Source organism: Danio rerio, chromosome 4 (genome assembly GCF_049306965.1).
Source record: "Danio rerio strain Tuebingen ecotype United States chromosome 4, GRCz12tu, whole genome shotgun sequence".
Classification (NCBI taxonomy): Eukaryota; Metazoa; Chordata; class Actinopteri; order Cypriniformes; family Danionidae; genus Danio; species Danio rerio.
This window is the reverse complement of record NC_133179.1, coordinates 42,480,001-42,505,555: the sequence shown is the minus strand read 5'-3', so window position 1 is coordinate 42,505,555 and position 25,555 is coordinate 42,480,001. Positions and strand designations below refer to the sequence as shown.

At 43.0% G+C, this 25,555-nt stretch overlaps 2 protein-coding genes and 27 non-coding genes across 31 annotated transcripts in view; 10 read left to right on the top strand and 19 right to left on the bottom strand.

Moving 5' to 3' along the window:
• LOC108183681 (protein NLRC3-like) overlaps window positions 1–25,555 on the top strand; it is a 117,778-nt gene that overhangs the window by 29,998 nt on the left and 62,225 nt on the right. The gene's annotated exons all lie outside the window — the stretch shown is intronic.
• On the top strand, window positions 2,685–2,756 carry trnae-cuc (transfer RNA glutamic acid (anticodon CUC)). Its single transcript has one exon. It is a non-coding gene; the product is annotated as a tRNA-Glu (tRNA).
• Window positions 2,842–2,928, bottom strand: trnay-gua (transfer RNA tyrosine (anticodon GUA)). The gene is given in 2 exon segments: window positions 2,842–2,877; window positions 2,892–2,928. It is a non-coding gene; the product is annotated as a tRNA-Tyr (tRNA).
• On the bottom strand, window positions 3,006–3,077 carry trnae-uuc (transfer RNA glutamic acid (anticodon UUC)). Its single transcript has one exon. It is a non-coding gene; the product is annotated as a tRNA-Glu (tRNA).
• trnae-cuc (transfer RNA glutamic acid (anticodon CUC)) lies at window positions 4,445–4,516 on the top strand. The gene has a single exon. It is a non-coding gene; the product is annotated as a tRNA-Glu (tRNA).
• trnay-gua (transfer RNA tyrosine (anticodon GUA)) lies at window positions 4,602–4,688 on the bottom strand. Its single transcript is given in 2 exon segments — window positions 4,602–4,637; window positions 4,652–4,688. It is a non-coding gene; the product is annotated as a tRNA-Tyr (tRNA).
• Window positions 4,766–4,837, bottom strand: trnae-uuc (transfer RNA glutamic acid (anticodon UUC)). The gene has a single exon. It is a non-coding gene; the product is annotated as a tRNA-Glu (tRNA).
• Window positions 5,874–5,945, top strand: trnae-cuc (transfer RNA glutamic acid (anticodon CUC)). Its single transcript has one exon. It is a non-coding gene; the product is annotated as a tRNA-Glu (tRNA).
• trnay-gua (transfer RNA tyrosine (anticodon GUA)) lies at window positions 6,031–6,117 on the bottom strand. Its single transcript is given in 2 exon segments — window positions 6,031–6,066; window positions 6,081–6,117. It is a non-coding gene; the product is annotated as a tRNA-Tyr (tRNA).
• On the bottom strand, window positions 6,195–6,266 carry trnae-uuc (transfer RNA glutamic acid (anticodon UUC)). The gene has a single exon. It is a non-coding gene; the product is annotated as a tRNA-Glu (tRNA).
• On the top strand, window positions 7,634–7,705 carry trnae-cuc (transfer RNA glutamic acid (anticodon CUC)). The gene has a single exon. It is a non-coding gene; the product is annotated as a tRNA-Glu (tRNA).
• Window positions 7,791–7,877, bottom strand: trnay-gua (transfer RNA tyrosine (anticodon GUA)). Its single transcript is given in 2 exon segments — window positions 7,791–7,826; window positions 7,841–7,877. It is a non-coding gene; the product is annotated as a tRNA-Tyr (tRNA).
• trnae-uuc (transfer RNA glutamic acid (anticodon UUC)) lies at window positions 7,955–8,026 on the bottom strand. The gene has a single exon. It is a non-coding gene; the product is annotated as a tRNA-Glu (tRNA).
• trnae-cuc (transfer RNA glutamic acid (anticodon CUC)) lies at window positions 9,394–9,465 on the top strand. The gene has a single exon. It is a non-coding gene; the product is annotated as a tRNA-Glu (tRNA).
• Window positions 9,551–9,637, bottom strand: trnay-gua (transfer RNA tyrosine (anticodon GUA)). The gene is given in 2 exon segments: window positions 9,551–9,586; window positions 9,601–9,637. It is a non-coding gene; the product is annotated as a tRNA-Tyr (tRNA).
• trnae-uuc (transfer RNA glutamic acid (anticodon UUC)) lies at window positions 9,715–9,786 on the bottom strand. The gene has a single exon. It is a non-coding gene; the product is annotated as a tRNA-Glu (tRNA).
• On the top strand, window positions 11,154–11,225 carry trnae-cuc (transfer RNA glutamic acid (anticodon CUC)). Its single transcript has one exon. It is a non-coding gene; the product is annotated as a tRNA-Glu (tRNA).
• trnay-gua (transfer RNA tyrosine (anticodon GUA)) lies at window positions 11,311–11,397 on the bottom strand. Its single transcript is given in 2 exon segments — window positions 11,311–11,346; window positions 11,361–11,397. It is a non-coding gene; the product is annotated as a tRNA-Tyr (tRNA).
• On the bottom strand, window positions 11,475–11,546 carry trnae-uuc (transfer RNA glutamic acid (anticodon UUC)). The gene has a single exon. It is a non-coding gene; the product is annotated as a tRNA-Glu (tRNA).
• On the top strand, window positions 12,915–12,986 carry trnae-cuc (transfer RNA glutamic acid (anticodon CUC)). Its single transcript has one exon. It is a non-coding gene; the product is annotated as a tRNA-Glu (tRNA).
• On the bottom strand, window positions 13,072–13,158 carry trnay-gua (transfer RNA tyrosine (anticodon GUA)). Its single transcript is given in 2 exon segments — window positions 13,072–13,107; window positions 13,122–13,158. It is a non-coding gene; the product is annotated as a tRNA-Tyr (tRNA).
• On the bottom strand, window positions 13,236–13,307 carry trnae-uuc (transfer RNA glutamic acid (anticodon UUC)). Its single transcript has one exon. It is a non-coding gene; the product is annotated as a tRNA-Glu (tRNA).
• Window positions 14,675–14,746, top strand: trnae-cuc (transfer RNA glutamic acid (anticodon CUC)). The gene has a single exon. It is a non-coding gene; the product is annotated as a tRNA-Glu (tRNA).
• On the bottom strand, window positions 14,832–14,918 carry trnay-gua (transfer RNA tyrosine (anticodon GUA)). The gene is given in 2 exon segments: window positions 14,832–14,867; window positions 14,882–14,918. It is a non-coding gene; the product is annotated as a tRNA-Tyr (tRNA).
• On the bottom strand, window positions 14,996–15,067 carry trnae-uuc (transfer RNA glutamic acid (anticodon UUC)). The gene has a single exon. It is a non-coding gene; the product is annotated as a tRNA-Glu (tRNA).
• trnae-cuc (transfer RNA glutamic acid (anticodon CUC)) lies at window positions 16,441–16,512 on the top strand. The gene has a single exon. It is a non-coding gene; the product is annotated as a tRNA-Glu (tRNA).
• trnay-gua (transfer RNA tyrosine (anticodon GUA)) lies at window positions 16,598–16,684 on the bottom strand. Its single transcript is given in 2 exon segments — window positions 16,598–16,633; window positions 16,648–16,684. It is a non-coding gene; the product is annotated as a tRNA-Tyr (tRNA).
• trnae-uuc (transfer RNA glutamic acid (anticodon UUC)) lies at window positions 16,762–16,833 on the bottom strand. Its single transcript has one exon. It is a non-coding gene; the product is annotated as a tRNA-Glu (tRNA).
• The window catches only part of si:dkey-207l24.2, an 8,376-nt gene continuing 3,782 nt past the window's right edge, over window positions 20,962–25,555 (bottom strand). For 2 of the 3 annotated variants that reach the window (XM_068219963.2, XM_073948017.1), the window contains 5 exons: window positions 25,188–25,338; window positions 24,858–25,051; window positions 24,614–24,764; window positions 24,226–24,346; window positions 20,962–22,104 (listed from right to left, as the gene is read on the bottom strand). In XM_068219963.2, the coding sequence (XP_068076064.1) occupies window positions 24,321–24,346; window positions 24,614–24,764; window positions 24,858–25,051; window positions 25,188–25,338 (522 nt within the window). In that variant the 3' untranslated portion in view covers window positions 20,962–22,104; window positions 24,226–24,320. The remainder of the gene's footprint in view (window positions 22,105–24,225; window positions 24,347–24,613; window positions 24,765–24,857; window positions 25,052–25,187; window positions 25,339–25,555) is intronic. The other variant, XM_073948019.1, reaches the window with a different exon arrangement.

Below are 25,555 nucleotides of genomic sequence, written 5' to 3'. Positions count from 1 at the left end.
TCATTGAGATCCAACAGAAATTAAGGTGTTTTTTGTGTCACCGTAATGGGGCTGGTTTAGTTGGGCTCTTCACCCTTGAACTTATTAAATCAGACTCTCCAATTACTATAATAAAGAGTTAACAAAGTGTTTGTATTATAGCAATAAAGTTGGGAAGTCAATAAATAGAGAAATCTATTTGTCTGAAATAAGTTCTGATAAATGTTTTGGTATAAATCTGGAAGAAGGGCCACATGCAATAGATTTTATGCTTAATTGCAGATATTAATTTAATTAATGAGAAATGGAATCAGAAAAGATACCTCTGTAATTACTTAACAGTTAAGAAATTACATACAAAAACAGTTCAATTATGACAAATACACACTCAGACCTAATGAATCTGACCTTGTATCTCAACAATGGTTACAATTCAAATGTTTCATGCTGCAATGCATGCTGGGAGTGGCACGGTACAAATATCCCAGCATGCATTGCGGTGTAAATAAATGTTGTATGATGGTCTAACAGTTTTCTTTATTTGTGTTTGATTCTGCTGTTGTTTATGTTTAGACTTTCAGTTGCCTGTTTGTAAGTTAAACTGTTAATTTTGTTAGTTGTCACCATTATTGAGGTTCATATGCTGATTATTGATGTCTCTTTGAGTGCTATTTACACCATAGAGCAGTGTTATTGTCCAAGATATTCTTAAAAACTTCCAGAAATCATTGCCATATATAGACATATAATGTAAAACAATAGATTTAACATTGAATAGGAGCAGTAAATTTTATTATACTAAATGAGAACAGACTCTGCCATTTAATAGCCACATGAACATCACCAGATCTTATTTAGGTTTTTGGCTGACTTGCCACAACAAAGAAGCTTTTTAAACAAAGTTCTTAACAATTGCAGCAGCCAAGATATATAAATGTTAAAAGTGACAGGGCTAAGAGCCCAACTAAAGCAAACTCTGTTCTCCATGATGGTGACGTAAAACTTTCACTTTTTTTCTCAAGAACTTTAGTAGATGTTATACAAAAATACATGTATTAAGTAATAAGTGTAGCTGGTGATGATGTTTGTAGAGTTGTTTAATCATCCGCTGATCATTTAAATGATTTAATCATGTGTTGTTCTTCAGGTTATTTCATTATAAAGCTGTGACTAAAGTTTTGTATGTTCTGTTCTTGTTTTCTCCCTTCAGTATTTCTTCATTTATTCATTGTTAATCCTCAATTATCATTTAATTAGTCAGTTAATTAATGAATTTACTTCAGCTTTGCTACATGTTTCTTAAACACTCAGTAGTGTGGACACTTCAATTAAAACTGAAGTATTTGCTCTGGGGTTTAAAGTGTTAAAGGTGTGAGAGGTAAAAACACAGTGTAAAATGTATTTTAACAGTAATATACTGTTAATTTAAACTACGGAAGTAGACTGTAAAAAAACAGTAGATTGCTGGCAACCACAGCTGCCAGTAGATTACCGTTAAAACAAGGAAAAAACAGTATTTTACTGTAAAACCTGAAGCTAATTTCTTCTGTATGTCTCCGTTGTGGAGGAGAGTAGAGCCAGTGTATGAGTTAAAGATGAACAATGAACTGCTGATGTTATTCTGCATGTTTCTTTATTTAAAGATAGCGGCTGTTTAGTTGCTGATGCAGTCAGAATCTCTCTGGTGATTCCAGATTTACATGTATGTGTGCTGTTGTGAAAAATAAGACATTAGAGTTAAACCAAACTTTTCTAATTAACTAAAATAAGTTATCATTATAAGTATGCTTCTAAGCATATATAGCACATTACTTCATAAACTCATTCAGCAGTTGACCAAGTTGAGGCAGTTGCTTTCAGTGAGCAAAATGAGTTCACTTGAGTATTGTGTAAATCAATGTAGTCCATGTATTTTTACAGCAACATACTGTAAAATAACAGTACATTGCTGGCAACTGCAGCTGGCAGTATTTTACTGTTTTTTAACGGGACAATTTTTAACAATGTAGTATTCAACGTTACTGTAATGGTTATTCATTTAAACCAACTTGTTATAAAAATACTTAGTTTGCAATTGTTGTCCGAATTAATCTGCAACAAAATCTGTTATTACAGTACAAATCTTGAATGGTATAAGGGCTCTGATTGGCCATAGTGTTCATTGTAACTCGGAACATGATTGGCTGCCGTAACAAAGAATAGGGTGAATCTTGGTTCCAGCTCGGGACGTGATTGGCCAGCATGACCAAGAATTAATAAAAACCTTGGTTCCAACTCAGAACGTGATTGGCCGGTGTAACCAAGAATAACCACAACTTACAGGTGACAGTATGCGCCACTGGCCCAGTCTGCACTGTGTGGCATATTTGCCGACGTATAACAGAGACTGAAACATTGCTCACACTTGTCTGAGGTGGTCATTTTGACTGCAATCTTGTTTTAGGTTGGCACTTTGTTTTTGAATATTGTCTGCTTTTCGAATGCGTATCTGTGCTGCAGTAGAACGCCTTAGCCTCACAGCAAACATTTTGGTTTACAAGCTGTCACTGCTGTCTTTCTGACTTTCTGAGACTTTCTCTTCTCCAGGAGGAGGTTGCAAACGTTAGAGTTATTTTTGTCAGAGCAGCTGCAGCACACCTGGGTGGAGGCCCACAGCTAGACTTGAGGCCCACAGCTAGACTTGAGGCCAATCTTCACGCAGACCTTCCCTGGTGGTCTAGTGGTTAGGATTCGGCGCTCTCACCGCCGCGGCCCGGGTTCGATTCCCGGTCAGGGAACTTCCTTTTCACCTCCATGCTGAACTTTGAGGAGTGGTTAACTCACTTGCCGAAGGCAAGAAAGCGGCTCAGAGCGCAAAAGATGTCCTTCGAGCCGGAGTCGAACCAGCGACCTAAGGATTGCCATCATCTCACCTACAGTCCTCCGCTCTACCAACTGAGCTATCGAAGGCTTACGGGTCAGTTCCACAACCACATCCTATAAGGTAGCTGCTGGCCAAAAAGGACAGAAGCAAAAGCACTCAAGCCTTCCCATACCGGGAGTCGAACCCGGGCCGCCTGGGTGAAAACCAGGAATCCTAACCGCTAGACCATATGGGAACTGCCACTCTTGAAACCCAGTCTTGGCACAAACTCCAGTTCATTCTGATCGCTGGCACGTCCCTGCTCCGCTTGCACAAGTGCCACTCATACACTTAGGCACTCTCTTATACACAGTTTCTTGGTTTCCGTAACCGAGAATCTTCTGATCCGGAGTCATAAGCGCTAACCTTTGTGCCACCGTCACTCTGTTCAGCACTTTGTTAGCACATTGCTTGAAGCAAGGACAAGGCTCTGTCAACCCGGAGTTCCTTCACCACACATTCTGCTTTGTTTTTATGGCAAGAGGTTGTGTGGATGGGATGCTCTTACAGGATTCCTGACAGTCCCTCCATAGAAGACCTGAGATCCAGGGTCGGAGACTCTCTCCTCTCCAAGAGTAGGTTAAAAGCAATGGTTTCTTTTGTGTCTGTGTGTCAGAGCCCTTAGGTGTTGCTGCAGCTCAGAGACCTACAAGTGGAGGAGATTACACTGCAAGTCGGCTGGATGACCTCTAAGTGGTAGGCACTTATGCCGCACGTAGGCTGGGTTTGCGATTGATGTAGCTGTAGTAGACATTCATAAAAATAAAAAAAATATATAAACTGCTTACTCCGAGGTTGTGTTTAGGGTTGGGGTAGGAGTAAAATTGAATAAAACACAGCAGGTTACCGTGAGGTTGGGCCTAGGGCTGGGGTAGGTGTGATTTTAATAAACTGCGATAGGTTGTATTCTGTGCCATGTACGAGACATTGAATCAATGAAACCCACATGGAGGTTTGTTACTGTGAGGTTGGGTTAAGAGTTGGGGTAGGTTGGGAGGTTGATAAAACACAGCAGGAAACTGTGAGGTTGGTTTAAGGATTGGGGTAGGTTTGACATTCAAACATAACTGGTTGGACGCAGTGTCTTGTACCAGACATTAAATGAATGAAAACTCCAGGAGGTTTTTACAGCCCACTTGGGGCTGACCAGGTCGTTTGGAGCAGGCTCCGATTTCTATTTATACCTTTCTCAGTCAGGTAACTTCCTTTTCAGTAGTATGAGCGTCTGCACTGTGTGGCATATTTGCCGACGTATAACAGAGACTGAAACATTGCTCACACTTGTCTGAGGTGGTCATTTTGACTGCAATCTTGTTTTAGGTTGGCACTTTGTTTTTGAATATTGTCTGCTTTTCGAATGCGTATCTGTGCTGCAGTAGAACGCCTTAGCCTCACAGCAAACATTTTGGTTTACAAGCTGTCACTGCTGTCTTTCTGACTTTCTGAGACTTTCTCTTCTCCAGGAGGAGGTTGCAAACGTTAGAGTTAATTTTGTCAGAGCAGCTGCAGCACACCTGGGTGGAGGCCCACAGCTAGACTTGAGGCCAATCTTCATGCAGACCTTCCCTGGTGGTCTAGTGGTTAGGATTCGGCGCTCTCACCGCCGCGGCCCGGGTTCGATTCCCGGTCAGGGAACTTCCTTTTCACCTCCATGCTGAACTTTGAGGAGTGGTTAACTCACTTGGCGAAGGCAAGAAAGCGGCTCTGAGCGCAAAAGATGTCCTTCGAGCCGGAGTCGAACCAGCGACCTAAGGATTGCCATCATCTCACCTACAGTCCTCCGCTCTACCAACTGAGCTATCGAAGGCTTACGGGTCAGTTCCACAACCACATCCTATAAGGTAGCTGCTGGCCAAAAAGGACAGAAGCAAAAGCACTCAACCCTTCCCATACCGGGAGTCGAACCCGGGTCGCCTGGGTGAAAACCAGGAATCCTAACCGCTAGACCATATGGGAACTGCCACTCTTGAAACCCAGTCTTGGCACAAACTCCAGTTCATTCTGATCGCTGGCACGTCCCTGCTCCGCTTGCACAAGTGCCACTCATACACTTAGGCACTCTCTCATACACAGTTTCTTGGTTTCCGTAACCGAGAATCTTCTGATCCGGAGTCATAAGCGCTAACCTTTGTGCCACCGTCACTCTGTTCAGCACTTTGTTAGCACATTGCTTGAAGCAAGGACAAGGCTCTGTCAACCCGGAGTTCCTTCACCACACATTCTGCTTTGTTTTTATGGCAAGAGGTTGTGTGGATGGGATGCTCTTACAGGATTCCTGACAGTCCCTCCATAGAAGACCTGAGATCCAGGGTCGGAGACTCTCTCCTCTCCAAGAGTAGGTTAAAAGCAATGGTTTCTTTTGTGTCTGTGTGTCAGAGCCCTTAGGTGTTGCTGCAGCTCAGAGACCTACAAGTGGAGGAGATTACACTGCAAGTCGGCTGGATGACCTCTAAGTGGTAGGCACTTATGCCGCACGTAGGCTGGGTTTGCGATTGATGTAGCTGTAGTAGACATTCATAAAAATAAAAAATATATATAAACTGCTTACTCTGAGGTTGTGTTTAGGGTTGGGGTAGGAGTAAAATTGAATAAAACACAGCAGGTTACCGTGAGGTTGGGCCTAGGGCTGGGGTAGGTGTGATTTTAATAAACTATGCCACTGTGTGGCATATTTGCCGACGTATAACAGAGACTGAAACATTGCTCACACTTGTCTGAGGTGGTCATTTTGACTGCAATCTTGTTTTAGGTTGGCACTTTGTTTTTGAATATTGTCTGCTTTTCGAATGCGTATCTGTGCTGCAGTAGAACGCCTTAGCCTCACAGCAAACATTTTGGTTTACAAGCTGTCACTGCTGTCTTTCTGACTTTCTGAGACTTTCTCTTCTCCAGGAGGAGGTTGCAAACGTTAGAGTTATTTTTGTCAGAGCAGCTGCAGCACACCTGGGTGGAGGCCCACAGCTAGACTTGAGGCCAACCTTCATGCAGACCTTCCCTGGTGGTCTAGTGGTTAGGATTCGGCGCTCTCACCGCCGCGGCCCGGGTTCGATTCCCGGTCAGGGAACTTCCTTTTCACCTCCATGCTGAACTTTGAGGAGTGGTTAACTCACTTGGCGAAGGTAAGAAAGCGGCTCTGAGCGCAAAAGATGTCCTTCGAGCCGGAGTCGAACCAGCGACCTAAGGATTGCCATCATCTCACCTACAGTCCTCCGCTCTACCAACTGAGCTATCGAAGGCTTACGGGTCAGTTCCACAACCACATCCTATAAGGTAGCTGCTGGCCAAAAAGGACAGAAGCAAAAGCACTCAAGCCTTCCCATACCGGGAGTCGAACCCGGGCCGCCTGGGTGAAAACCAGGAATCCTAACCGCTAGACCATATGGGAACTGCCACTCTTGAAACCCAGTCTTGGCACAAACTCCAGTTCATTCTGATCGCTGGCACGTCCCTGCTCCGCTTGCACAAGTGCCACTCATACACTTAGGCACTCTCTCATACACAGTTTCTTGGTTTCCGTAACCGAGAATCTTCTGATCCGGAGTCATAAGCGCTAACCTTTGTGCCACCGTCACTCTGTTCAGCACTTTGTTAGCACATTGCTTGAAGCAAGGACAAGGCTCTGTCAACCCGGAGTTCCTTCACCACACATTCTGCTTTGTTTAAATGGCAAGAGGTTGTGTGGATGGGATGCTCTTACAGGATTCCTGACAGTCCCTCCATAGAAGACCTGAGATCCAGGGTCGGAGACTCTCTCCTCTCCAAGAGTAGGTTAAAAGCAATGGTTTCTTTTGTGTCTGTGTGTCAGAGCCCTTAGGTGTTGCTGCAGCTCAGAGACCTACAAGTGGAGGAGATTACACTGCAAGTCGGCTGGATGACCTCTAAGTGGTAGGCACTTATGCCGCACGTAGGCTGGGTTTGCGATTGATGTAGCTGTAGTAGACATTCATAAAAATAAAAAAAATATATAAACTGCTTACTCTGAGGTTGTGTTTAGGGTTGGGGTAGGAGTAAAATTGAATAAAACACAGCAGGTTACCGTGAGGTTGGGCCTAGGGCTGGGGTAGGTGTGATTTTAATAAACTGCGATAGGTTGTATTCTGTGCCATGTACGAGACATTGAATCAATGAAACCCACATGGAGGTTTGTTACTGTGAGGTTGGGTTAAGAGTTGGGGTAGGTTGGGAGGTTGATAAAACACAGCAGGAAACTGTGAGGTTGGTTTAAGGATTGGGGTAGGTTTGACATTCAAACATAACTGGTTGGACGCAGTGTCTTGTACCAGACATTAAATGAATGAAAACTCCAGGAGGTTTTTACAGCCCACTTGGGGCTGACCAGGTCGTTTGGAGCAGGCTCCGATTTCTATTTATACCTTTCTCAGTCAGGTAACTTCCTTTTCAGTAGTATGAGCGTCTGCACTGTGTGGCATATTTGCCGACGTATAACAGAGACTGAAACATTGCTCACACTTGTCTGAGGTGGTCATTTTGACTGCAATCTTGTTTTAGGTTGGCACTTTGTTTTTGAATATTGTCTGCTTTTCGAATGCGTATCTGTGCTGCAGTAGAACGCCTTAGCCTCACAGCAAACATTTTGGTTTACAAGCTGTCACTGCTGTCTTTCTGACTTTCTGAGACTTTCTCTTCTCCAGGAGGAGGTTGCAAACGTTAGAGTTATTTTTGTCAGAGCAGCTGCAGCACACCTGGGTGGAGGCCCACAGCTAGACTTGAGGCCAACCTTCATGCAGACCTTCCCTGGTGGTCTAGTGGTTAGGATTCGGCGCTCTCACCGCCGCGGCCCGGGTTCGATTCCCGGTCAGGGAACTTCCTTTTCACCTCCATGCTGAACTTTGAGGAGTGGTTAACTCACTTGGCTAAGGCAAGAAAGCGGCTCTGAGCGCAAAAGATGTCCTTCGAGCCGGAGTCGAACCAGCGACCTAAGGATTGCCATCATCTCACCTACAGTCCTCCGCTCTACCAACTGAGCTATCGAAGACTTACGGGTCAGTTCCACAACCACATCCTATAAGGTAGCTGCTGGCCAAAAAGGACAGAAGCAAAAGCACTCAAGCCTTCCCATACCGGGAGTCGAACCCGGGCCGCCTGGGTGAAAACCAGGAATCCTAACCGCTAGACCATATGGGAACTGCCACTCTTGAAACCCAGTCTTGGCACAAACTCCAGTTCATTCTGATCGCTGGCACGTCCCTGCTCCGCTTGCACAAGTGCCACTCATACACTTAGGCACTCTCTCATACACAGTTTCTTGGTTTCCGTAACCGAGAATCTTCTGATCCGGAGTCATAAGCGCTAACCTTTGTGCCACCGTCACTCTGTTCAGCACTTTGTTAGCACATTGCTTGAAGCAAGGACAGGGCTCTGTCAACCCGGAGTTCCTTCACCACACATTCTGCTTTGTTTTTATGGCAAGAGGTTGTGTGGATGGGATGCTCTTACAGGATTCCTGACAGTCCCTCCATAGAAGACCTGAGATCCAGGGTCGGAGACTCTCTCCTCTCCAAGAGTAGGTTAAAAGCAATGGTTTCTTTTGTGTCTGTGTGTCAGAGCCCTTAGGTGTTGCTGCAGCTCAGAGACCTACAAGTGGAGGAGATTACACTGCAAGTCGGCTGGATGACCTCTAAGTGGTAGGCACTTATGCCGCACGTAGGCTGGGTTTGCGATTGATGTAGCTGTAGTAGACATTCATAAAAATAAAAAAAATATATAAACTGCTTACTCTGAGGTTGTGTTTAGGGTTGGGGTAGGAGTAAAATTGAATAAAACACAGCAGGTTACCGTGAGGTTGGGCCTAGGGCTGGGGTAGGTGTGATTTTAATAAACTGCGATAGGTTGTATTCTGTGCCATGTACGAGACATTGAATCAATGAAACCCACATGGAGGTTTGTTACTGTGAGGTTGGGTTAAGAGTTGGGGTAGGTTGGGAGGTTGATAAAACACAGCAGGAAACTGTAAGGTTGGTTTAAGGATTGGGGTAGGTTTGACATTCAAACATAACTGGTTGGACGCAGTGTCTTGTACCAGACATTAAATGAATGAAAACTCCAGGAGGTTTTTACAGCCCACTTGGGGCTGACCAGGTCGTTTAGAGCAGGCTCCGATTTCTATTTATACCTTTCTCAGTCAGGTAACTTCCTTTTCAGTAGTATGAGCGTCTGCACTGTGTGGCATATTTGCCGACGTATAACAGAGACTGAAACATTGCTCACACTTGTCTGAGGTGGTCATTTTGACTGCAATCTTGTTTTAGGTTGGCACTTTGTTTTTGAATATTGTCTGCTTTTCGAATGCGTATCTGTGCTGCAGTAGAACGCCTTAGCCTCACAGCAAACATTTTGGTTTACAAGCTGTCACTGCTGTCTTTCTGACTTTCTGAGACTTTCTCTTCTCCAGGAGGAGGTTGCAAACGTTAGAGTTATTTTTGTCAGAGCAGCTGCAGCACACCTGGGTGGAGGCCCACAGCTAGACTTGAGGCCAACCTTCATGCAGACCTTCCCTGGTGGTCTAGTGGTTAGGATTCGGCGCTCTCACCGCCGCGGCCCGGGTTCGATTCCCGGTCAGGGAACTTCCTTTTCACCTCCATGCTGAACTTTGAGGAGTGGTTAACTCACTTGGCGAAGGCAAGAAAGCGGCTCTGAGCGCAAAAGATGTCCTTCGAGCCGGAGTCGAACCAGCGACCTAAGGATTGCCATCATCTCACCTACAGTCCTCCGCTCTACCAACTGAGCTATCGAAGGCTTACGGGTCAGTTCCACAACCACATCCTATAAGGTAGCTGCTGGCCAAAAAGGACAGAAGCAAAAGCACTCAAGCCTTCCCATACCGGGAGTCGAACCCAGGCCGCCTGGGTGAAAACCAGGAATCCTAACCGCTAGACCATATGGGAACTGCCACTCTTGAAACCCAGTCTTTGCACAAACTCCAGTTCATTCTGATCGCTGGCACGTCCCTGCTCCGCTTGCACAAGTGCCACTCATACACTTAGGCACTCTCTCATACACAGTTTCTTGGTTTCCGTAACCGAGAATCTTCTGATCCGGAGTCATAAGCGCTAACCTTTGTGCCACCGTCACTCTGTTCAGCACTTTGTTAGCACATTGCTTGAAGCAAGGACAAGGCTCTGTCAACCCGGAGTTCCTTCACCACACATTCTGCTTTGTTTTTATGGCAAGAGGTTGTGTGGATGGGATGCTCTTACAGGATTCCTGACAGTCCCTCCATAGAAGACCTGAGATCCAGGGTCGGAGACTCTCTCCTCTCCAAGAGTAGGTTAAAAGCAATGGTTTCTTTTGTGTCTGTGTGTCAGAGCCCTTAGGTGTTGCTGCAGCTCAGAGACCTACAAGTGGAGGAGATTACACTGCAAGTCGGCTGGATGACCTCTAAGTGGTAGGCACTTATGCCGCACGTAGGCTGGGTTTGCGATTGATGTAGCTGTAGTAGACATTCATAAAAATAAAAAAAAAATATAAACTGCTTACTCTGAGGTTGTGTTTAGGGTTGGGGTAGGAGTAAAATTGAATAAAACACAGCAGGTTACCGTGAGGTTGGGCCTAGGGCTGGGGTAGGTGTGATTTTAATAAACTGCGATAGGTTGTATTCTGTGCCATGTACGAGACATTGAATCAATGAAACCCACATGGAGGTTTGTTACTGTGAGGTTGGGTTAAGAGTTGGGGTAGGTTGGGAGGTTGATAAAACACAGCAGGAAACTGTGAGGTTGGTTTAAGGATTGGGGTAGGTTTGACATTCAAACATAACTGGTTGGACGCAGTGTCTTGTACCAGACATTAAATGAATGAAAACTCCAGGAGGTTTTTACAGCCCACTTGGGGCTGACCAGGTCGTTTGGAGCAGGCTCCGATTTCTATTTATACCTTTCTCAGTCAGGTAACTTCCTTTTCAGTAGTATGAGCGTCTGCACTGTGTGGCATATTTGCCGACGTATAACAGAGACTGAAACATTGCTCACACTTGTCTGAGGTGGTCATTTTGACTGCAATCTTGTTTTAGGTTGGCACTTTGTTTTTGAATATTGTCTGCTTTTCGAATGCGTATCTGTGCTGCAGTAGAACGCCTTAGCCTCACAGCAAACATTTTGGTTTACAAGCTGTCACTGCTGTCTTTCTGACTTTCTGAGACTTTCTCTTCTCCAGGAGGAGGTTGCAAACGTTAGAGTTATTTTTGTCAGAGCAGCTGCAGCACACCTGGGTGGAGGCCCACAGCTAGACTTGAGGCCAACCTTCATGCAGACCTTCCCTGGTGGTCTAGTGGTTAGGATTCGGCGCTCTCACCGCCGCGGCCCGGGTTCGATTCCCGGTCAGGGAACTTCCTTTTCACCTCCATGCTGAACTTTGAGGAGTGGTTAACTCACTTGGCTAAGGCAAGAAAGCGGCTCTGAGCGCAAAAGATGTCCTTCGAGCCGGAGTCGAACCAGCGACCTAAGGATTGCCATCATCTCACCTACAGTCCTCCGCTCTACCAACTGAGCTATCGAAGGCTTACGGGTCAGTTCCACAACCACATCCTATAAGGTAGCTGCTGGCCAAAAAGGACAGAAGCAAAAGCACTCAAGCCTTCCCATACCGGGAGTCGAACCCGGGCCGCCTGGGTGAAAACCAGGAATCCTAACCGCTAGACCATATGGGAACTGCCACTCTTGAAACCCAGTCTTGGCACAAACTCCAGTTCATTCTGATCGCTGGCACGTCCCTGCTCCGCTTGCACAAGTGCCACTCATACACTTAGGCACTCTCTCATACACAGTTTCTTGGTTTCCGTAACCGAGAATCTTCTGATCCGGAGTCATAAGCGCTAACCTTTGTGCCACCGTCACTCTGTTCAGCACTTTGTTAGCACATTGCTTGAAGCAAGGACAGGGCTCTGTCAACCCGGAGTTCCTTCACCACACATTCTGCTTTGTTTTTATGGCAAGAGGTTGTGTGGATGGGATGCTCTTACAGGATTCCTGACAGTCCCTCCATAGAAGACCTGAGATCCAGGGTCGGAGACTCTCTCCTCTCCAAGAGTAGGTTAAAAGCAATGGTTTCTTTTGTGTCTGTGTGTCAGAGCCCTTAGGTGTTGCTGCAGCTCAGAGACCTACAAGTGGAGGAGATTACACTGCAAGTCGGCTGGATGACCTCTAAGTGGTAGGCACTTATGCCGCACGTAGGCTGGGTTTGCGATTGATGTAGCTGTAGTAGACATTCATAAAAATAAAAAAAAATATATAAACTGCTTACTCTGAGGTTGTGTTTAGGGTTGGGGTAGGAGTAAAATTGAATAAAACACAGCAGGTTACCGTGAGGTTGGGCCTAGGGCTGGGGTAGGTGTGATTTTAATAAACTGCGATAGGTTGTATTCTGTGCCATGTACGAGACATTGAATCAATGAAACCCACATGGAGGTTTGTTACTGTGAGGTTGGGTTAAGAGTTGGGGTAGGTTGGGAGGTTGATAAAACACAGCAGGAAACTGTAAGGTTGGTTTAAGGATTGGGGTAGGTTTGACATTCAAACATAACTGGTTGGACGCAGTGTCTTGTACCAGACATTAAATGAATGAAAACTCCAGGAGGTTTTTACAGCCCACTTGGGGCTGACCAGGTCGTTTGGAGCAGGCTCCGATTTCTATTTATACCTTTCTCAGTCAGGTAACTTCCTTTTCAGTAGTATGAGCGTCTGCACTGTGTGGCATATTTGCCGACGTATAACAGAGACTGAAACATTGCTCACACTTGTCTGAGGTGGTCATTTTGACTGCAATCTTGTTTTAGGTTGGCACTTTGTTTTTGAATATTGTCTGCTTTTCGAATGCGTATCTGTGCTGCAGTAGAACGCCTTAGCCTCACAGCAAACATTTTGGTTTACAAGCTGTCACTGCTGTCTTTCTGACTTTCTGAGACTTTCTCTTCTCCAGGAGGAGGTTGCAAACGTTAGAGTTATTTTTGTCAGAGCAGCTGCAGCACACCTGGGTGGAGGCCCACAGCTAGACTTGAGGCCAACCTTCATGCAGACCTTCCCTGGTGGTCTAGTGGTTAGGATTCGGCGCTCTCACCGCCGCGGCCCGGGTTCGATTCCCGGTCAGGGAACTTCCTTTTCACCTCCATGCTGAACTTTGAGGAGTGGTTAACTCACTTGGCGAAGGCAAGAAAGCGGCTCTGAGCGCAAAAGATGTCCTTCGAGCCGGAGTCGAACCAGCGACCTAAGGATTGCCATCATCTCACCTACAGTCCTCCGCTCTACCAACTGAGCTATCGAAGGCTTACGGGTCAGTTCCACAACCACATCCTATAAGGTAGCTGCTGGCCAAAAAGGACAGAAGCAAAAGCACTCAAGCCTTCCCATACCGGGAGTCGAACCCAGGCCGCCTGGGTGAAAACCAGGAATCCTAACCGCTAGACCATATGGGAACTGCCACTCTTGAAACCCAGTCTTGGCACAAACTCCAGTTCATTCTGATCGCTGGCACGTCCCTGCTCCGCTTGCACAAGTGCCACTCATACACTTAGGCACTCTCTCATACACAGTTTCTTGGTTTCCGTAACCGAGAATCTTCTGATCCGGAGTCATAAGCGCTAACCTTTGTGCCACCGTCACTCTGTTCAGCACTTTGTTAGCACATTGCTTGAAGCAAGGACAAGGCTCTGTCAACCCGGAGTTCCTTCACCACACATTCTGCTTTGTTTTTATGGCAAGAGGTTGTGTGGATGGGATGCTCTTACAGGATTCCTGACAGTCCCTCCATAGAAGACCTGAGATCCAGGGTCGGAGACTCTCTCCTCTCCAAGAGTAGGTTAAAAGCAATGGTTTCTTTTGTGTCTGTGTGTCAGAGCCCTTAGGTGTTGCTGCAGCTCAGAGACCTACAAGTGGAGGAGATTACACTGCAAGTCGGCTGGATGACCTCTAAGTGGTAGGCACTTATGCCGCACGTAGGCTGGGTTTGCGATTGATGTAGCTGTAGTAGACATTCATAAAAATAAAAAAAAAATATAAACTGCTTACTCTGAGGTTGTGTTTAGGGTTGGGGTAGGAGTAAAATTGAATAAAACACAGCAGGTTACCGTGAGGTTGGGCCTAGGGCTGGGGTAGGTGTGATTTTAATAAACTGCGATAGGTTGTATTCTGTGCCATGTACGAGACATTGAATCAATGAAACCCACATGGAGGTTTGTTACTGTGAGGTTGGGTTAAGAGTTGGGGTAGGTTGGGAGGTTGATAAAACACAGCAGGAAACTGTGAGGTTGGTTTAAGGATTGGGGTAGGTTTGACATTCAAACATAACTGGTTGGACGCAGTGTCTTGTACCAGACATTAAATGAATGAAAACTCCAGGAGGTTTTTACAGCCCACTTGGGGCTGACCAGGTCGTTTGGAGCAGGCTCCGATTTCTATTTATACCTTTCTCAGTCAGGTAACTTCCTTTTCAGTAGTATGAGCGTCTGCACTGTGTGGCATATTTGCCGACGTATAACAGAGACTGAAACATTGCTCACACTTGTCTGAGGTGGTCATTTTGACTGCAATCTTGTTTTAGGTTGGCACTTTGTTTTTGAATATTGTCTGCTTTTCGAATGCATATCTGTGCTGCAGTAGAACGCCTTAGCCTCACAGCAAACATTTTGGTTTACAAGCTGTCACTGCTGTCTTTCTGACTTTCTGAGACTTTCTCTTCTCCAGGAGGAGGTTGCAAACGTTAGAGTTATTTTTGTCAGAGCAGCTGCAGCACACCTGGGTGGAGGCCCACAGCTAGACTTGAGGCCAACCTTCATGCAGACCTTCCCTGGTGGTCTAGTGGTTAGGATTCGGCGCTCTCACCGCCGCGGCCCGGGTTCGATTCCCGGTCAGGGAACTTCCTTTTCACCTCCATGCTGAACTTTGAGGAGTGGTTAACTCACTTGGCGAAGGCAAGAAAGCGGCTCTGAGCGCAAAAGATGTCCTTCGAGCCGGAGTCGAACCAGCGACCTAAGGATTGCCATCATCTCACCTACAGTCCTCCGCTCTACCAACTGAGCTATCGAAGGCTTACGGGTCAGTTCCACAACCACATCCTATAAGGTAGCTGCTGGCCAAAAAGGACAGAAGCAAAAGCACTCAAGCCTTCCCATACCGGGAGTCGAACCCGGGCCGCCTGGGTGAAAACCAGGAATCCTAACCGCTAGACCATATGGGAACTGCCACTCTTGAAACCCAGTCTTGGCACAAACTCCAGTTCATTCTGATCGCTGGCACGTCCCTGCTCCGCTTGCACAAGTGCCACTCATACACTTAGGCACTCTCTCATACACAGTTTCTTGGTTTCCGTAACCGAGAATCTTCTGATCCGGAGTCATAAGCGCTAACCTTTGTGCCACCGTCACTCTGTTCAGCACTTTGTTAGCACATTGCTTGAAGCAAGGACAGGGCTCTGTCAACCCGGAGTTCCTTCACCACACATTCTGCTTTGTTTTTATGGCAAGAGGTTGTGTGGATGGGATGCTCTTACAGGATTCCTGACAGTCCCTCCATAGAAGACCTGAGATCCAGGGTCGGAGACTCTCTCCTCTCCAAGAGTAGGTTAAAAGCAATGGTTTCTTTTGTGTCTGTGTGTCAGAGCCCTTAGGTGTTGCTGCAGCTCAGAGACCTACAAGTGGAGGAGATTACACTGCAAGTCGGCTGGATGACCTCTAAGTGGTAGGCACTTATGCCGCACGTAGGCTGGGTTTGCGATTGATGTAGCTGTAGTAGACATTCATAAAAATAAAAAAAATATATAAACTGCTTACTCTGAGGTTGTGTTTAGGGTTGGGGTAGGAGTAAAATTGAATAAAACACAGCAGGTTACCGTGAGGTTGGGCCTAGGGCTGGGGTAGGTGTGATTTTAATAAACTGCGATAGGTTGTATTCTGTGCCATGTACGAGACATTGAATCAATGAAACCCACATGGAGGTTTGTTACTGTGAGGTTGGGTTAAGAGTTGGGGTAGGTTGGGAGGTTGATAAAACACAGCAGGAAACTGTGAGGTTGGTTTAAGGATTGGGGTAGGTTTGAAATTCAAACATAACTGGTTGGACGCAGTGTCTTGTACCAGACATTAAATGAATGAAAACTCCAGGAGGTTTTTACAGCCCACTTGGGGCTGACCAGGTCGTTTGGAGCAGGCTCCGATTTCTATTTATACCTTTCTCAGTCAGGTAACTTCCTTTTCAGTAGTATGAGCGTCTGCACTGTGTGGCATATTTGCCGACGTATAACAGAGACTGAAACATTGCTCACACTTGTCTGAGGTGGTCATTTTGACTGCAATCTTGTTTTAGGTTGGCACTTTGTTTTTGAATATTGTCTGCTTTTCGAATGCGTATCTGTGCTGCAGTAGAACGCTTTAGCCTCACAGCAAACATTTTGGTTTACAAGCTGTCACTGCTGTCTTTCTGACTTTCTGAGACTTTCTCTTCTCCAGGAGGAGGTTGCAAACGTTAGAGTTATTTTTGTCAGAGCAGCTGCAGCTGCAGCACACCTGGGTGGAGGCCCACAGCTAGACTTAAGGCCAATCTTCACGCAGACCTTCCCTGGTGGTCTAGTGGTTAGGATTTAGCGCTCTCACCGCCGTGGCCCGGGTTCGATTCCCGGTCAGGGAACTTCCTTTTCACCTCCATGCTGAACTTTGAGGAGTGGTTAACTCATTTGGCGAAGGCAAGAAAGCGGCTCTGAGCGCAAAAGATGTCCTTCAAGTCGGAGTCGAACCAGCGACCTAAGGATTGCCATCATCTCACCTACAGTCCTCCGCTCTACCAACTGAGCTATCGAAGGCTCACGGGGAAACTCCACAACCACATCCTATAAGGTAGCTGCTGGCCAAAAAGGACAGAAGCAAAAGCACTCAAGCCTTCCCATACCGGGAGTCGAACCCGGGCCGCCTGGGTGAAAACCAGGAATCCTAACCGCTAGACCATATGGGAACTGCCACTCTTGAAACCCAGTCTTGGCACAAACTCCAGTTCATTCTGATCGCTGGCACGTCCCTGCTCCGCTTGCACAAGTGCCACTCATACACTTAGGCACTCTCTCATACACAGTTTCTTGGTTTCCGTAACCGAGAATCTTCTGATCCATAGTCATAAGCGCTAACCTTTGTGCCACCGTCACTCTGTTCAGCACCTTGTTAGCACATTGCTTGAAGCAAGGACAAGGCTCTGTCAACCCGGAGTTCCTTCACCACACATTCTGCTTTGTTTTTATGGCAAGAGGTTGTGTGGATGGGATGCTCTTACAGGATTCCTGACAGTCCCTCCATAGAAGACCTGAGATCCAGGGTCGGAGACTCTCTCCTCTCCAAGAGTAGGTTAAAAGCAATGGTTTCTTTTGTGTCTGTGTGTCAGAGCCCTTAGGTGTTGCTGCAGCTCAGAGACCTACAAGTGGAGGAGATTACACTGCAAGTCGGCTGGATGACCTCTAAGTGGTAGGCACTTATGCCGCACGTAGGCTGGGTTTGCGATTGATGTAGCTGTAGTAGACATTCATAAAAATAAAAAAATATATATAAACTGCTTACTCTGAGGTTGTGTTTAGGGTTGGGGTAGGAGTAAAATTGAATAAAACACAGCAGGTTACCGTGAGGTTGGGCCTAGGGCTGGGGTAGGTGTGATTTTAATAAACTGCGATAGGTTGTATTCTGTGCCATGTACGAGACATTGAATCAATGAGGAGGTTGGGTTGGGAGGTTGATAAAACACAGCAGGAAACTGTGAGGTTGGTTTAAGGATTGGGGTAGGTTTGACATTCAAACATAACTGGTTGGACGCAGTGTCTTGTACCAGACATTAAATGAATGAAAACTCCAGGAGGTTTTTACAGCCCATTTGGGGCTGACCAGGTCGTTTGGAGCAGGCTCCGATTTCTATTTATACCTTTCTCAGTCAGGTAACTTCCTTTTCAGTAGTATGAGCGTCTGCACTGTGTGGCATATTTGCCGACGTATAACAGAGACTGAAACATTGCTCACACTTGTCTGAGGTGGTCATTTTGACTGCAATCTTGTTTTAGGTTGGCACTTTGTTTTTGAATATTGTCTGCTTTTCGAATGCGTATCTGTGCTGCAGTAGAACGCCTTAGCCTCACAGCAAACATTTTGGTCTACAAGCTGTCACTGCTGTCTTCCCAGGAGAGTGGCTGTACTGGTTTCTTCTGGAAGTCCTGAGGGATGTACGGGACCAAGATATGAGAGCAGTTGGGGCAGACTTTGAACCCAGGGGAGCACCACACAGGCTCTGTGCTGGCAGCCCCAGAAACTTGATCCACTCCAAAGTAGAACCAAACAACTCTGGCAGGGGCAAACTGCAACTGCAGTGCACTGACTGAGAGCAATGCAATAAATCCTGATCGAGCCAGCCAAAAGTCGAATCTAGAATCTTCTGATCAGTCAGACACGTTATCCATTGCGCCACTGGCACACAGTGTGCAAGGAGTGCTCAGTAGCATGCTGTTTGGAAAGAGCACATGGCCCGGTAAACATGGAGGTCCTTCAACGCATGCTGTGCTTTGTTGTCATGGCAAGTTGTGGTGTCGATAGGATGCTTTTACACAGAGCATGTGACAGTCCCTCCGTAGAAGAACTTTGAACCAGGCTCTGAGACTTTCTCTTCTCTAGGAGGAGGTTGCAAACATTAGAGTTATTTTTGTCAGAGCAGCTGCAGCACACCTGGGTGGAGGCCCACAGCTAGGCTAGAGGGCAACCTTTAGCCAGGCCTTCCCTGGTGGGTCTTGTGGTTAGGACTTAGCGCTCTTACCGCTGTGGCCTGGGTTCAATTCCTTGTCAGGGAGCTTCCTTTTCACCTCCATGGTAAACTTCGAGCAGTGTTGCCGATGATCTCTTCACGAAAGCAGCTCTGAATGCAAAAGATGTCCTTCGAGCCGCACTGTAAGACGTAATAAGACACTCTGGCACAGACATCCAGTCTGCACGCTGGAATACACGCTATTATCTCATGGTTGAGACGCAGCTTCAAAAATTAGTTTCAAACCGGAAGTACAAATTTGCTTGAAATAACGCAAAAACAACCAATTTACACTTTTTAGTGAAATATTTGTGTCCTAATAGTGTTTTTAGTAGTGTGGGACACATATATGACTGTCAACAGCTCAAAAAATGTGTTTTGGAGTTTCGTGACCCTTTAAGGTACAAATGGTAGAGAAAATACACACATGAAAATCTTACTTTGTTTTTCTTCTAACTAAGTATATTTTTATATGTTTTGTTGTTTTGTCTCAAATTATTTTATGTAGGACACAAATGCCTCAAATGCAGCTTTAACATCATTGGAATAAATTATATTTTAACATATTCAAATGGAAAAGCTAACATATTAAAAAGGAATAATTATTTACAAGGTTACTTTTATATCTGCATTTTTATAAACTAAAGCAGTTTTGTCCCAAACTTTTGAAAAATAGTCCATGTTGTCTTTATATTTTTAGATGCTTCATTTATTACTGATTTTACTTTATGCTTTCAAAATATGTAACTATGCATTTGAAGTGATATTGTGCTATTTTGCTACATAGTAGAAGTGAACTAGTTTTGTTTTGTGTTAAAGCCACAATGGCCCTGCATAAAAGTGCTTTACTGGGACCTTATAGGCACATTTTGTGCCTGGACTCAACTTAGTATTAGTGGGACCTAACTTGTTAATTACTAAATGCCCACAGAGCATGCTCATAGGACATACTTCTGACCCAGATAGTATACCTATACTTCGCCCATTGTGGCTATATACCCACTTTGTGTGGACTTGCTATGGGCCCTCAGTGAACTTCTGTTTCGAGTGGGCCAGCCCACATTTTGGTCTAGCGACATTGTATATGTTTTTGGTATAGACATGTTAGTTTGGGAATTTGTGCACTAAAACTGTACACTCAAGTACATGAAGGTGAGCTTAAGCAAACTGCATTAAACATTCAAAACTATTGTATAATAGGCTTAGAGAGACAATAGAAAAGCATATCTTAATTAAGATATAAATTGGATCCAATTAAAATATTGTAGAAATTGTCCTAAAGGATTTTCCTGTATTGTACTATAAAATAATCCTATAGGAATGGTTGCAAAATATGATGAAAATTCTAAAATAACTCCTTCAAAGAAATCTGATAGGATGCTTCTTTTGTGTCTGTATAATTGTAAAAGTTAGACTGATTTAGATCAGAAATCCACTACATGTTCATTAACTGAAAACACAGCTGAAGGTGCTACAATTAACACATAAACACCCTAGACAGCACAGCACAGCACCACTGCTTTTTTCTGTGACAGACATAGATCTCGTCTAGGATTTAAACCCAGGACCTTTTGCACCCTAAGTGAGAATCATACCCCAAGACCAATAAGCCATGTAGAAGTGCTTGGCAGAGCCAGAAAAAAATTCTGTGAAACCGGTCCAATCTACTTTTTGTTCATGTTGTTTTTGTTACGCAACTCCCTGGATCCATATTACAGTTCAGAGGCAGTAAAAAACGGCCCAGTGGCCTAATGTTTAAGGCACCAGCCTTCAAAGCTGGGGATTGTGGGTTCAAGTCCCACCTGGGTTGTCTTTGATGCAGTTTTTTGAAGTTGGCTGTGCAGCACAATCCAGTGTGACCTTCAAAAAACTAGGTTCATACTCTTAGGTCAAAAAGACATTATAATGGAAAACTCTTCAGAGAAGCTGATTTGTCATTAGTTGCACACACCAGATCGTCTGAATGCAATAGGGATCCTAAAGTGCTGTTCTCTGAGTTACAAGAACTTCCTGAGTCATACAACAAATATAGCAAATGCTACACTCTAAAAAATGCTGGGTTGAAAACAACCCAATTTGGGTTATTTTGTAACCCAGCGCTGGGTCAAAAAGGGACAAACCCAACGCTGGGTTAATTTGACCCAGCAGGTTGGGTTACACGTCTAACCCAGCATGCTGGGTTGTGATTTTAACCCAACTATTGGTTAAAAATAACTACACTGCTGGGTTGAAAGTAACCCAAAATGGGTAGGAAATTTAATCTAGAAACTTTGGTGATTAAAATTACTAAAATAAAAACAATTCACAGTGATACATACTTCAGAAATAGAATTTTATTTGACAAAAGATGTAAAAATGTGTCCATCTGGATTTGAAACATATTCACCTTAGCATTAAGATTTTTTTAAGAAAATGTATCAAACTGCATAACAAAAACACTGACTTAAGTCAGACAAATAACTTAAGAAAAAGAAATTTGAAATATAAAAACTTTTCATAACATTTGCATCAATCATCTGTAAGAATTAATTGCAATGTAAGTGCAGAGTAGAGGAAAAATAAATGCAGAATAATGAAAAAAAAACATCTTGACAGAAGATTCACTGAAAAATACAAATGTGTACACAAACATCTACATATCCTAACATATATAAATCATCAACTTTAATGTAGAAAGAACGTAATGTAGAATTAATAATAATAAAAAGGCACCAAAGGAAAAAAAAAGTTTAGATTAGGAAAAAAGAAAACAATTTAAAATAGAAAATTTTAAATAGGTAAATATTTCAAAACTTTTACAATCATGTGCAAACATCCGTAAAAAAGTTGCAATCTAACTGCATTGTAGAGGAAAAATATTTAGAATAATGAAAGTGCATAAAACTGACTGAAGTCAAACTTACTTCTAAGAAAAAACATTTAAAGTATGGAACCATTTCATAACGTGCACAAACATTTATATGCATCACATTAACATACCATGTGACAAAAAATGTCACAATAGGTCATCAATACAATTAATCGCAGTACGATTCAAGAAACTGAAGTAATGTAACTGATAGAAGTAGAAGAAACAGAGTAGACTGTAGAAGTAACAGAGTACAAGTTGAAGTACACAAAAACCAAGAAAGCGGTAAGGTTACAGTATTATTACTGTTTTTCAGCAAAAATGAATGCTCGCAGAACTCTTACTGCCGGTGTCTCCTCCCCAGGAAGTCCATACACCACAGTCTGTAGAAACTGCCACACCAGGGAACACTGCTTGGGGTAGTTCACGTCAAAAATGTAAAATGCTTTAAAGCAAATGTCCACTGCAGCAAGTAATGTGCTTTGCTCAAGTGCTGTGCCATTTATTATAGCAAAGTCTTGAAAGTTGTGGTTGTCTCCAAGCATGAGCACGTAAGGAGATTCAATGGACTCTTTTGAACGAAGGTATTCAGCCATATTGGTCCCAATCTGAAAAATAAATAAATAAATAATGGTATAGATTCATTAAAAACTTAAAAATGTTAAAGTTAAACCAACTAAAAGTTCAGCTAACACACTGCAAAAAAGTTGATCTTAAATTTTTCGCCTTTCTAGTCATAATATTTAAAAATTCTAAAATCAAAAACAATTTTCTAGACAAGCAAACATGATGTCTTATTTAAAGAAATAATATGCCAAAATTAAGAGAATTTTTCCCTAAAAATAAGCAAAATAATCTGCCAAAGGGGTAAGCAAAATAATACTGTCATAAGGAAAAACAAGATTATTTTGCTTACCTCATTGACAGATTATTTTATCATTTATCATTATTTCTTAAAACAAGACAGTATGTTTTGCTTGTCTAGAAAATTATTCTTGATTTTGGAATTTTTATATATTTGGACGAGAAAGAAGATGAAAAATCTAAGTAAGAAAAGCATTTTTTGCATTGTGTTGGCATTAGGGCACGAATTTTTGGCCCGGGTGCAGATGACTCAATGCAAAAACACAGTTCTTTTACAATGTTATTTTTTTTTTTAATATAATGTCAGCTTAATGTAACATCAAATTTTGTCTTTATTTACTCAACCCTTTGTCATTACAAACTCCAATTTGTAATAAAAGCTGAGAATTTTCTGTACATACCCCTGTCTACGCAACTACCACTTAAGATAACGAAATGAACATCCATTTAAATTTTTGTTCAGATATTCTAAAGAGACTTTGCTTTATATGATCAACAAATTAAATGTAGGCTTTTTAATTACATACAGCTGTGATCAGAGAACAAGCAGAAGCACAAGCATGCTTTTTGTCTCACAAAGCAGTCAAGGACACATGCTTGAGATTCTGTTTTAATTTAATGTTTATTTTAAAAAGCTATTGTGTCTCTTCAGAAAATGTTGTGTATACTTAACTGCTCAATTAATGTGGATTATTTTTTACAGACACTTTATACTTTTTTTGAAGCTTTAAAGTAGACTTGCTGCAATAGTCGGTGATGTCAGTGTTCAAGGAGAAGTCCACGCCCAGAGCAAAATGCTCATGCCTTTCTTTGTTCAGTTGTAAAAAAGGTTTTTTGAGGAAATCACTTTAAGATATAGATATGGTGTACCGATTTTGAATTACCAAAATGCAATTTAAATGTGGCTTTAAACATTCCCAAATGCTGTTGTAACTGATCCCAGCTGAGAAAGAAGGGTCTCATCTAGTTAAACTATCATTATTTTCATTAAAAAAAAAAACTTTTTATGAAACAAACTGATCATTTTGATAGAGAAGACTCTTTCTACTCAGCTGGGATCATTAACAACCACATTAGGGATCATTTGAAGCTGTATTTCAACTACATTTCTGAAGTTTAAACTAAAAAAAAAAAAAACTTTCTGACTGAAGAAAGAAATACATTAACATTCAAGATGACATAACCTGCAAATCTTTGTTCTGGAAACTGAAAAGTTGACTTCTCCTTTAAGACTGACATTAAGAAGAGCAAGAGGATAATGGAGGAAGCAGTAGTCATACTGGGTAGAAGAGCACAATCAGCACACCTCTTGAAAGAAGAGGGAGACAAAAATGAAAAGGAAGCTGGCACTGAGCCACAGCCCTCCATTATTACCGGTGTTGTGACACATCAATAAACCAGTGAAAAAAATTGCGTCAAACCTACTTCAAAGTGCTACTGACACTATCAATAAAGGGACAAAAATCTCTCAAATTTTTAAAATAATGTAAAAAAAACATTAATTTGTCATTTAACAATAAATACATACAATGGGTCCTTTTCACATTAACAAGAATCTCAGACGTGGAAGTCATCATCATTTTGAAAACTTTATAGGGTTGATTGGGAGATAACGAAAAATATAATTTTTGTATTTGGTCTAATGACAAAAGTAAAAATAAAAATCTAATCAAACCAAATTAGTTTCCAAGACTTTACCAAATAAGGAAGAATAAATCATTATTCTCTTTCAATTCCAGTTTTTTTAATAAACATCCTCGCTGCAGTGTTAATTACAGTTATTATAATTTCTCTATGAAAAGGGCCCATACAACGTATTATAAATGCTTTACATCATGTAGTTTTAGCAGTAGCTGTTAACTTACAGGCTGTATGTCAATGAAGGCTTTCCTGGTTTCTAGGAAAGTGGGTTTGAACGTTTTTCTTTGTACACATGCGTTGGAAGGATTACAGGAAGGAGTTACATGGCGATGTCACTCTGTCTCTCTTTAAAATAAAAAACACCCAAAGTTCAAAAAATGTAAATTAACTGCAACAAAAGTTGACTGAAATAAATCTACATACAGTATATTACATTAGTTTCTAAAATTAAGAAATACTTAACTATTAAGAAATACTACACTAAAAATGATAATGAAAATTGTCATTACTAACAGTCATTTTTATATTAAGGGGCAATATTCACAATCTAACCTTTTTGGGATTGATGGGGAAGTAACTAATTTCATAAACAGTTTGCTGAATGCCTATTACCTGCTGACATTGTTTCTATGTCGTGAAGTAGTTTAAGAGCTTGTTTTTGTTTGCTGGCAACCTGAAGAATCTTATCCTTAAACACTGGTACCCAATTTTCTGTGAGTTTTGAAGCACAGTCTGGATTCAAAATTAAAAAATCCTGGGATATCTAAAAAGCAGAAAACAAAGACAAACATGGCAAAAGTTGTAAAACAAAATGAAACGTACTTAGCCAATGAACTTAGTTAAAAAATTTTCCTACCATGCCTGGAGTGTCGAGAAGACGTGGATACTCTTTGGCTATTTCCATTATCGTTTTGGATCCATCGTCACGAATCCATTTTGCCCTTTGAATCGCTGTTTCTTTCATGTACTGCTCGACCTGACTTGCTGGCCAGATATTATTTCTGAGCCACTCTATCATTTGAGTTGCTCTTTCCAAGTCCACATTCGAATCTGTTGTGAGAAGAACCATACATCACAAACATACAGCAATTAATGTTGGCAAATAGAGATCATATTCATATCAAACAGTGACAAATGGGTCAACATTTTAAATGATACCCAACCCTACACATATGTACCCACATACCAGGCAAAGTAAAATTACTGCTGTCTCTTGGGTTGTCTGAACAAACTGGCTTTTGTCTTCCTCTTCTAATCTTTTTGCGCACATTCCGAAGACGCTCTTCAAGGAAGCCTGTGGCAGGTCTGTGAAATCTACCTGGACTGAACCATGCCTCCTTGTGTTAAAAAAATACAAAAACAGAATTAGAAATTAACACTGGACCAATTTACCCAGAGTTCCAGAACTAAGGTAACAGTGACATTAGTTGTGTTGAAGTACATAAATGCACAAACAGAAAAACCCTCAAACAGTCCATAAAATCGGGCTCCATAAAGTCTGAAATCGTTGAAGGACATTACAAATTAAAGCACCCTGTTATTATTGTTTGTAAT